The 11,737-nt window shown below is 33.7% G+C and overlaps 1 protein-coding gene across 1 annotated transcript; it reads right to left on the bottom strand.

Moving 5' to 3' along the window:
- Positions 1-2,553: 2,553 nt before the first annotated feature.
- On the bottom strand, positions 2,554-8,971 carry LOC123312284. Its single transcript, XM_044896634.1, has 5 exons — positions 8,818-8,971; positions 6,846-7,095; positions 6,551-6,684; positions 3,078-3,227; positions 2,554-2,880 (listed from the first exon to the last, which is right to left on the bottom strand). Exons 1-5 carry the CDS (start codon positions 8,873-8,875, stop codon positions 2,732-2,734), a joined length of 741 nt encoding a protein of 246 aa, XP_044752569.1. The 5' UTR covers positions 8,876-8,971; the 3' UTR covers positions 2,554-2,731.
- Positions 8,972-11,737: the final 2,766 nt, after the last annotated feature.

Here is an 11,737-nt window from a genome sequence, read left to right as displayed (position 1 = left end):
TGTTTGACAGTCCTAAGGGTGAGTATTTAGTCTTCATATGTGATTATAGTTGATTATTTTATTTTGCTTCAAAGATTCATCTCTTGCTAAAGAAGAACTGATTGCGAGGTGACTTTTCCATCAAGAAACTTCATGAACTTATAGAGGCACTCAGTCAGATACTTTTATTATTTCAGATTAGAAAAAGGGAAAAAAGGAAAGAACAATTTTTTAACAACTTTCGTATTCATCTATTTCGTTGTTGACATGCCGTTACTAGGGTAACGAAATCCCAGCACTCTACTCCTACAAACTTTCAACTATTAATTCCTCAATTTATGAAAATATTGTGATTGTGTGAAGTTTTCAAACTAGCTATACGATATGTATGAAAAAATCAGAAGGACATCAATCTGAACGACATTTCGAAATACTGTACCCTCTATCAGAATGAATTGACCTCATTAAAAAGCATAAAATTCTTATGGATACTGTAATAATTATCAGTAGGTACCTAATACATTTTTCTCCTTCATTTTAGCGGTGAAGAATTGTATTGAACTTATAGAATTGAAACAATGTATTTTGATATTTATTTTCCGAAAAACATGTTATGCTTCATTCTCCAAAAGTCGTACGTTGAAATGAATTTAATAAAGGGTCTTTCAATAAGGACGGGTCGATTTTGACATGAAATAAAAAAGGCCGTGTGTGAGATTTTAACGATTTTTTTTTTTTATTTGAAAGAGCTATATATGCCATTATGTGTGGAAAATCACATCGTTTAAATGTCCGCCGCGGCTTCTCACGGTGGCACGAATTCGAGTTGTCCAATGTTCAACAACTCTGCCGCATAGTTCGGGTTGAATTTCAGCGATTGCCTGAGCTATGTTGACTTTAAGGGCATCGGTCGATTGTGGCTTATTGGTATAGACCTGCGACTTAAGAAAACCCCACAAAAAAAGTCTAAAGGTGATAAGTCGCAGGATCTCGGTGGCCAATTCACGTCACCTCTGCGAGAGATAACCTTGCCCTCAAAGCGTTCATGCAGAAGATCCATGGTGGCATCCGCTGTATGGCTCGTAGCGCCATCCTGCTGGAACCACATGTCGTCTAAGTGTAGATCGTCCAATTTGGGCCAAAAGAAATCGGTGATCATCCTTCTGTACCGTTCGCCTGTGACGGTAATGGCCTCACCAACATCGTTTTCAAAAAAGTACGGACCAATAACACCGCCGGCACAAAATCCGCACCATACGGTCACTTTTTGTGGATGCATGGCTACTTGGTGAACTTCGTGTGGGTTGTTGTCATCCCATATACGGCAATTCTGCTTGTTCACATAGCCATTCATCCAGAAATGCGCTTCGTCGGAAAAAATGATTTTTCTGCCAAAGTTGGGGTCCTCTGCCAAACACACTGTAGCCCAATCAGCGAACGAACGGCGTTGCCTATGGTCAGTAACTTTGAGCTCCTGAGTGAGTTGAATCTTGTACGGGTGCAGCCCTAAGTCCTGACGCAAAATGCGCCACGTTGATGTTTGTGAAAGACCGAGTTCTTGTGAACGTCGATGAATTGACTGCCTCGGGTTCTCCTGCACACTATCACGGACAGCAGCGATGTTCTCGGCCGATCTGGCGGTTTTTGCACGTACGGGTGTTGGCAGATTGTTTATTGAACCGGTCGATTCGAATTTGGCCACCAAACGTTGGAGAGTCGACTTTGAAGGACCACCTCGTCTGCCGTAAAATGGGCGCAATGCACGTAACGTTTGCACTAACGAACACTCATTTTGGTAATACATTTTTAACATTTGGACGTGTTGCTCAACCGTGTAACTTGCCATGGTGATTTGGCATTACTAACTGAATAAAAAAATATAGGTTAGAAAGACGACGTTAAAACAACATGGCCGCCACAGGCTGCCAACATCGACCCGTCCCTATTGAAAGACCCTTTACAAGAACTGAAATCGTCAGAAATCATCCAAATTCTAGATTTATCTCTAGTACTTTTGTTTACTTATAGGTAGTTGCTGTGAAACCAGTCACAGGAGCAGTAAATTGATTTCAAACAAGTATTTAGTAAAATTCGTTAGTTTGACATCAAAACTCTATTCGGAAGCATTGTGATTGATTTCAATTAAAGAATCGTCTTTGAATCTTCCTATACCTACCTACTTCCAGAAAACAATTTTCAATCTATTCTAAGAAAAAAATTATAATTCTTCTGACGAAACACTCAAAAATCCTTGAATGAATGAAGTCAACGGTTTCGCTACATTTATCTTTCGTGTAAAGGAATGCAAGTTTGCTTCTATTTGGGAACTGATACTCTGTATTCTACATTTAATTTCGGTAGTTCAACGCCTTTTAAATTAAAAAAAATATATGTCATTTATGAGAACTTAGATTTAAAACTTGGGCATGAAATCCAAAAAGTAGGAATTTTTCGTACACAAAATTTGCCTGACCTCTTCTCATTAGTGTATCGAATTTTAGACAACAATAATTGTGGTTCGTTCAATTCATCAAAAGGAGAGATACATAACACAAACAAAAAACAACAAAATAGAGTATATCCATACACAATTTAATAAAAATCGGTGCTATAATTTCAACAAACATTGTCAGTTCAATGAGGGGTACTATATTTCACAAAAATATAATCTAAATACATTTAAAAGAGAATTGATTTCACAATCATTTGCATCACATTAAAAATTCTATCTACTTATAAATATATATACTCTTCAACTGAAGATTTTGGTAGCAGGTACTCTCGCTAAAACTTGATTTCCTACAGCTTTGAAAAGGTCTGCAGCGAATTCAACGAAGATGGGGTTGACTGCATCCAGAATTGCTCTTGGGTCGGCATTGAAAGCATTTGCTATCAAATCGGCTGAAATTTGAGAAAATATCCTATATGAAAATCATATTCTGTTTAGGTAAAGCACGACTTTACGGTTTTATACAGAATGAAATAATCAGAAGGAAAATTATAAATGTATTTGCCCATACTAGGCGTTTCTTTTACTATGGTCATAATTTCTTTCATTAAATTGTGAACTATCGCATAAATCTGAAAAATGATCTCACCTCCAAACTGTAGATCAGGATTTTTGGCTGTCATCTTGACCCAGCCATCACCTACTTGTCCTTTCACTGTCATTTTGTGGATCCTGTAATAGGTTTCTCCTTCACGCTGATAACTCTCGATAGTAGCTTTGACAACCATTTGTGTGTCGGCTGTAACAAGCATAGGAAGTTCAAAAGAGTCTCAAAACAGTATATATCATTATATAAGTCATGATATATCTAGTGGTTCCATATCGGAATTTAGAAGCCTTCAATAAATCTTACCCTCACCAAGATATTCTCAAACTTAGGCTTATTCTAGAGTTAATTAAGGGTCCGTGAAGTTAGCGAAAAGTTGAAAGCACTAATTCTGAAACTATGTTAAATATTTAGTGCTTAATTAGTGCCTATTAGTGCCGTATAAATCATTGACAGCACCATTGTAGTTTTTGAGAAATTGATAATTCAAGTTCTTGGTGCTGACTTCACGCTCAGCACCAACATTTTCAAATTACCATGAAATTATTATACTAATATTTAGTGCTTAATTAGTGCCTATAAGTGCTTTTGGAACCAATGGAAAAAAATGAACGGTTTTCAAAATATCACAGATTATTTCCATTGGTGCTGACTTCACGCCCAGCACCAACATATTGGAATTTCGTGAAAATTTTTGTTGGAATAATTAGTGCTTAATTAGTACATATTAGTGCTTTTGAAACGGATGCGATATCATTTTTGGTTTTACAGTAATTGCCTGATGCTTTTCGAACTAGTGTGAAGTTAGCGAAAAGTTGGAAGCACTAATTCTGAAATTATGTCAAATATTTAGTACTTCATTAGTGCAAATTAGTGCCGTATAAATCTTCGACAGCACCCTTGTAGTTTTTGAGTTACACGAAAAAATCTGTTTTGATACCGCGTAGCCATCTATGGAGAGGTATGCGAGTCATTCTCTGCAATAGATTCGTCGTCAGTGCGTCATTTTATTATCACCTAAAGCGGCTCACACATATACGACTTGGGGCGCCAATCTTGATATCGAAGAATAATTGTACTATTGATTTAAGGGGACACAAAACTATTTTCTGAATTATTCAAATAATGTTTATATGAAGTAAAGGTTCTTTTTCTCAGATACTGCCTAAACTCTTTTTTCTTTTGTAATAATAATAATACTTTTTGGGTCATCGAGATGAAAAAAGAATATAGAGTGTATTATATGCTTAAAAAGAACGCAAATGCCAATCTATTGAATCTAAAGTGTTCCACAGACTTAACAAAATAATTCGTATCGAATTTGTCTAGTCTGTCTAAGATCGTATTATATTATGACCACCAAGTCAATCTGGATTTTCTTGAGTTCTGTAATCTTATATCGAACAATGTCGATCTACAAACGTTAAAATATTAAGCTTGTGAAAAGTTTTATCTGCCCATGCGACCATACCTAAGCATTAACAGGAGTTTCTGTTTGATATTCTCATTTTAAGATCAGTACGCAACATTTTACTCACTTCCGAATATAAGAAATGGTGAGAGGTGAAATAGATAGTCTTTCCGGGAATTCAATATTTTCTACATTTTCTTGTTCTTCCGTTGGTAATGATATATTACTTCAATATCAATATCAACTGCAGAGAAGTGTTCGAGATAGGTACGGAAAAGTAGAAAAAACAAACTGATTGGCGTGATCTTTAACCTTCAATATTCAAGGACATTTGATCATATTAAGCAAACGAGAAAATGAAGAGGAAACTCAGCTCACGATTATCACATTAATCGAAACTCCAAAAATATACATACTCTTCATTTATCGACTGTGATATAAAGATTTATTTATTTATCTTTATGGAATCGAAATTATCTTAATCATTCATAATGAAACTCATATTTCACGAGACAGCTAATTTTAGAGAAAATATTAGGGTCAATGGTCAATGCGAAGAATATATATATATGAGTATACCTACTAAAAGATTGATATGTAGCATGAAATTACAAAAATTCATTATTTGAATGAAGCTGAAATTTTTGTAAACTGCTTTTCAAATGGATTTATGATTCTGCCTTCTCGTCATAAATTTTTTTTGTATTACATATTGAAAATTTTGCGTTTTTTCGAGTTTGTTGTTGCATCGTTTATGTTTGAGAATTTTTTTGTCAAAATATTGCTATTATGTTTCGTTATGTACCTACGTATTAAGACATTTTTATTTTCATATGTCTGGTTAGATATACATACATAAAAATATATTTTACTATTATCCCCATTATAGGGGATAATATGTCTATTTTCATAGCACTATACATTTTTCTGTTAGAATTTCCGTACTTCCATATTGAAAAATAATACAGTTCTTCTGATATTCTTTTAAGCATATAATACACTCTATATTCTTTTTTCATCTCGATGACCCAAAAAGTATTATTATTATTACAAAAGAAAAAAGAGTTTAGGCAGTATCTGAGAAAAAGAACCTTTACTTCATATAAACATTATTTGAATAATTCAGAAAATAGTTTTGTGTCCCCTTAAATCAATAGTACAATTATTCTTCGATATCAAGATTGGCGCCCCAAGTCGTATATGTGTGAGCCGCTTTAGGTGATAATAAAATGACGCACTGACGACGAATCTATTGCAGAGAATGACTCGCATACCTCTCCATAGATGGCTACGCGGTATCAAAACAGATTTTTTCGTGTAACTCAAAAACTACAAGGGTGCTGTCGATGATTTATACGGCACTAATTTGCACTAATGAAGTACTAAATATTTGACATAATTTCAGAATTAGTGCTTCCAACTTTTCGCTAACTTCACACTAGTTCGAAAAGCATCAGGCAATTACTGTAAAACCAAAAATGATATCGCATCCGTTTTAAAAGCACTAATATGCACTAATTAAGCACTAATTATTCCAACAAAAATTTTCACGAAATTCCAATATGTTGGTGCTGGGCGTGAAGTCAGCATCAAAGGAAATAATCTGTGATATATTGAAAACCGTTCATTTTTTTCCATTGGTTCCAGAAGCACTAATAGGCACTAATTAAGCACTAAATATTAGTATAATAATTTCATGGTAATTTGAAAATGTTGGTGCTGAGCGTGAAGTCAGCACCAAGAACTTGAATTATCAATTTCTCAAAAACTACAATGGTGCTGTCAAAGATTTATACGGCACTAATAGGCACTAATTAAGCACTAAATATTTACCATAGTTTCAGAATTAGTGCTTTCAACTTTTCGCTAACTTCACGGACCCGTTAATTAAATGTTCTACAACAATTGATTCTTTCATGTACACAATCGAGATTTAATTCTTGAATGAATTTCATTTATCTTGGTTCTGTACCATACAATCGTTTAGAGTTGAATAATAGCCAGAGATTGGTATCAATCTGGTGCCAAAAAAGTTCATCATTCCTTATCATTCAGTTTTTTTTAATGAGAGAGATCATTGAAAATGAATTTTTCAGGTACTTACTGAAGTTGCCTTTGAAGAAACCTTTGCTCTGCAATGGTATTTGGAGGAGTTGACCACTGACATCATATTCCATCTCGAGATATGCCCATGGCAAAGTGTATCTGAATTCTATAGCATGATTTGGAAGATCCACACTGTAAATTGAAAAAAAATTAAAACTGAATTCGGTGACTGAAAGATCAGCCTGATGCAGTCAAAAGAGACTCACATTATATATACTCATACTTTGATATTGAAAAAAAAAAGAAAATTTGAATTATTTCTGTTTCCCTAGTTAGTTAAAAAAATCACCTACCTAACATTATCCACTACGTAGTTTCCCAATCCCAAAGTTTTCGCATTTCTCAAAACTGAGTTGATACTGACTAATTCGCTAATTGTCCTGTTGACGGAGGCATAAGGTAGAATGAATGGATCAATTGGTGGAATGTTCAGTTCCTTGATTCCTTCTATAACATAGGGACGAGCCTTTTCTATGGAATTCACCACGCAACTGCTGAGATTGGGATCCTCCCTGTTACAACTGAAGTCCTCTAACCGAAAAGCTGTAAAAATTTAGTCAAAATTGGACTACGATTATCTATTATTCTTCACAATTTTTGTCAAAGTGAATATGAATATTTATCCAGGCGTCGGTTGCAAAATGGTGGAGGTATTGCCCCCTAATTTTACTGCAGAGCAATTTGGTTTGTAAGTTTTCAAATAATAACAATGGTATTTCATGAAAAATGCATGCCTAAGAACAAGCAGTTATGAATTCATAAAAGAAATTGTGTCGATAAACATAAAACCTAAGTGGGTGTTTATGTTTATTTTCGAGGAGAAAAGGATTGAACATACATCATATTATTCTATCATTAGCCATTCTTTCTGCGCTCAAACCCTTCATTAAAAAAACTACATATTCTTCCTCCAATCTGATGAAAGCGATACAAACATTGCATCACCGTCACTTACTGGGAAAGTTAATTTTTATGTCTGCCTTGTTATTGAGTAATACCTGAAATAATTACTATAAGCTCAAAGCTGTTGGATAGAATTAGAATTTGTAGTCATTGACTGTGTGCTCTCAATAGCCGGTATACCAGTATAGTAGTATGCAATTCTTGCGAAAGCCTAATAGATGTCACGCTGTGGAAATTGACGTTTTTAGATGTGCAATTTCCGTAGACAGGTGATGTTATGTTCAGAATCGAACAAAATCTTTGCTGGAAGGAAAAAATAATGTTGGGAATTGACTGGAACAGATTCTCAACAATTCTCGTCAGGGATATTTTTTTAAGTCGTGTTCTTCACCCCTTTGCTTAGACGTACAAAACTGAACCCTTGAAATTTGAATAGGGAAGCAAGACCATCCTGAAAATGTTTGGCATCCAGCAAATCTGGAATTGAAATCATGAAGAAAAGGGAAAACTGATACACATTCATTCTAAAGTTGTTTTCCCATATTTATCAATAATGAATTATATATTGTTTTTGATGTTGAAGAGAAGGTTCATGAGAGATCATTCGGATTTAAATACAGAAATATTGTTATTGCCTATTGGAAATCAGTTTAATCATATTGACTTGGATTATTTTGAACAACCAATAAATAATTTTTGAAAATCTATTTTCGTTATACAATCTAGATAAAGAAACTTTCTAATGATTTATCGTGGATCTTGGTCCAACTTCCCTTTTTAAATTTCAGTGTTGTAGTCTTCCAAAAAACATGATCGCAACTACCCAGAATTCAAGTTATTTACCATGTGTTGAAAATTATGGGCTTATTCAATACATGAAGCTACTTCACTTATTTGCTTAACGCAGGATTTAGTTGTTACAGAAAAAAAGTGTTAATATGAGCGAAAATAAACACCCCATAAGAATTAACCTACAATTTTATAGAATAACCACTTATAGATCAGAAAATCAAAATACTCTGCGGGCATATTTTCATCACCAAAGGATATACAATGATGCTGGATTCTTATCAAAACAATAACAATTGAGTCTATATATAAAATGCCTATCGATATGTACCTAATAAATTATTTTTTTAGGTATGGAGATCTTTTTCAGTCATGTCAAAATTGAGAATTATGTGTCCAAAAAATTTTAAGGATGCCAAGGACTAATTCATTCACTCATTGTTTCCTAGAGATATTGAAAACAGGGATAATGATCGACTCCTTTTGTACAAATAATAAACATTGCAGTGCTGTTCTGGTGGTATAAATATTGATTTATTGTGGATGATTGAATTGCAAATGATAAATACATACGCAATTTAGCAGACACGGCAACGTGTGCCAGAAGTGCTACAACCACAAATATCTTCATTTTATCAAACTCGCGACACTAGAGCTAGGAAAGTTAAAGGATTATATTTATATGAAATTCGCCGATGATGGCGAGTACTACCACTACCTGAATTTCTACCAGGTTACCACCACCATGGATTCGAGCATAGTACAAGGCAAGAAGAAACTATAATGTATCCTCCAATTAAAATCTGTGAATTTTTTACTGTATAGGAATAAATTTGCGAGTCCTGTGTTTTATTGGAATTAATATTCCGGTGGATATGAGTATCTCATTGTTGTTACAGGCAGATTGTTGATCCACAGAGAATAAAACCTTTAAATTCATGCATGTTTTGAAACAGGTATTCAAGGACCTGACGCAGTAGTACTTGGAACTGCTTGACTGGGAAATGGAAAATTGGAGAAATCGCAAAATAGTATCATACTATTATTCAATTAATTAATAATTAATATCATCGCGTTAATCCATGGCAGTAGGGTATATTTTATACAAGGAGTTGTATATGCCATGTCAGGAAACAAAATCAAATTCAACTGATCAGTAACTAGTTGATTATTACAATATCCATCTTAGTTCTTCATGAGTCAATCGAGAAAATGCTAGGAAAATAATTTAGGTGGACTTTAGTCGCGAATAATACGAATTCAAAAACATTGAAAAAGTTAGGTCAGTGGTTGAATGAATACTACTCAAAAACCTGTTCGGAAGGAAGGTAATCTGCCTCCATTGAATATGGTATCAAATACAAACCAAGGTGAGGAGTTTCACAGACACTTGAATTTTAAGGATATCATTTTAAATCGAAATACGGGATATATGTTGAAATTTTTACTTACGAAATAATAAGTCGGTTTGTACAACCTGCCTCAATAAAAAGACGCTTATATAGTAGATTTCAGATGATTCTGAAATGGTTGTACCATATTTACCTCAATGAAAGTAGCAAAATTTCTTCAAAGGTTTAGAGCACATCCTTTTCAATATTTAATAGAGAAGGTAACAAAACGTTTTCACTATTTGGCCCTGATTTATTGTATTTCTGAAATAGTTTCTTGTTTCGAAGTAAGAATTTGAATTCAGGATTTTTGTACATATTGATAAATCTTAAGAGAAGTTTTCCAACTAAAACATATTTCATAGTTTTTGCACGCTTTCTCCTAGAAACGAGATTTTTATATTTTAAATTATAAATTTCATTCTTCTATTCATGGTATTTTGCCTCAATATTCTGTAGTATCTAGGAGTCTCTATTGCAGTTTTCAATTCTTTGAGGATATTAAAACTTTAATCTTCCTTTTGTACAATACAAAAATTCCACGGAAGAGATATTTTCCAATTTTAATCCCTAATTAAATGGAACATTCTGAATTATTTCAAATTCAAACAATTGTTACTTGACGAAATCTTCAATCTTGCCTTATTTGGATTTATAATTCATTATCTCATCATAATTTTAATCATTCAAGCAGCTTAAATCATATAATAGGTAGCTGCTTGAAGGATGAGAGATTAGACAAGAAGTTGACCTTGAGGAAATGGTTCAAAATTCGAAAATATCTCCATGAACTCTGAGAATACGTTCATAAGAAAATTATATGTTTGAAAAATGCTGAGTTATTAGAAGTGAAGAACATACACGCCGGATTCTCGAAGCTTGATTGGGAAATCAATTTTGATTGACACATCCTGATCGATTTTCTTTCAATCGCTAATTCAGTAAGGAGTATTTTTAATATTTTTACGGTATCATGATTTTCTCTCCATTCAAGAATTATTGACAGCTAACTTGCGCAGTTCAGGTTGATATTGGTAATAAACACTGATCCATAGATCAATTAAGTACTTATAACTGACTATGTTGTACTTTTGTTTATATTTTTGGTTCAATCGAACAGATGTTGATTATCTATTCTCAATTTGAGTATTTCTCCTTTTTCAGGTAATATTTATACATTTTAGTTTCGGGATCGAAACTACAGAATTTTTTTGCTAACAGCTACTAAGCTGAGTCTGAACTTTCAAGGACTACTGGGATATCAATAATTCTTGAATGGACTATATGGGTCATTAGATGATTCTCAATGGGTATTTTTTCGATGTTTAGGGTCTGGTGATTTCATTTTGGGTTTTCCTTATCGGGAAATGGAATTCTACAGTAAAATAAGTAAATTTTTAGGAGATTTATAGATTTAGTTTGATGGGCACAAATTGGTACTATGGATTTAAGTATTATTTGAATCTCGAAGATTTCATGAAAAGAACAGAGTACTTTCATATAAGTCTTGGGGAATTTGTAGAATGATTTGCTGTTCGGAGTAAATTTTTTTCATGTCACACATAGTAAAAAGGGTCACAAACCCACCCTGCTCATTAAATTTCCTTTCCAGATCCATGCAAAAATTAGTCTTGTTGAAATATTTCTACAAAATATTCCATTAAGTCAATTTTGTCTGGAACAATCTCGTACACAGGGTTTTCTTCCAAGAATATGAAGAATATTTCCACAGATCTTCATTTTCAAGTATCAGAAATACTTAGATCGTTTGACATGGAACCTAAATCAAAAATTTCCGTACTGCGTTATCTGTAAACCTCTTACCATCTGAATAGGGATTTCAATACACCATTTCTATTATTACATTAAGGTAACTCTAATTTCCATTACGAATTTTGCTCGTTTGTGGAAACCCATAAGTCTCTAAGGTGTGAAAATATTGATATTTGTTCGATTCAAGGAAATCTTGAACCAAATAAAATTATATATTGTAGAAACAAAATGGTGCAAGCGCCACTCATTCAATTCAAGTTGGTATGTTGTTCATCCCATCTCCATTACGCGAGTAAAGTGATTTGGTATGAATCGATTCATTTAAAAAC

Source organism: Coccinella septempunctata, chromosome 4 (genome assembly GCF_907165205.1).
Source record: "Coccinella septempunctata chromosome 4, icCocSept1.1, whole genome shotgun sequence".
In the NCBI taxonomy this organism is placed as follows: domain Eukaryota; kingdom Metazoa; phylum Arthropoda; class Insecta; order Coleoptera; family Coccinellidae; genus Coccinella; species Coccinella septempunctata.
The sequence above is the reverse complement of the archived record's forward strand: the minus strand, read 5'-3'. Positions and strand labels throughout refer to the sequence as shown.

What these genes read in the sequence shown, in the direction of transcription:
- LOC123312284 (XM_044896634.1), bottom strand. Translation starts at nt 8,875, where the DNA reads ATGAAGATATTTGTGGTTGTAGCACTTCTGGCACACGTTGCCGTGTCT. An exon ending in TACGTAGTGGATAATGTTAG is followed by an intron (nt 6,685 to 6,845) that starts GTAGGTGATTTT and finishes TTCAATTTACAG; the next exon opens with TGTGGATCTTCCAAATCATG. An exon ending in TTTCTTCAAAGGCAACTTCA is followed by an intron (nt 3,228 to 6,550) that starts GTAAGTACCTGA and finishes TGCTTGTTACAG; the next exon opens with CCGACACACAAATGGTTGTC.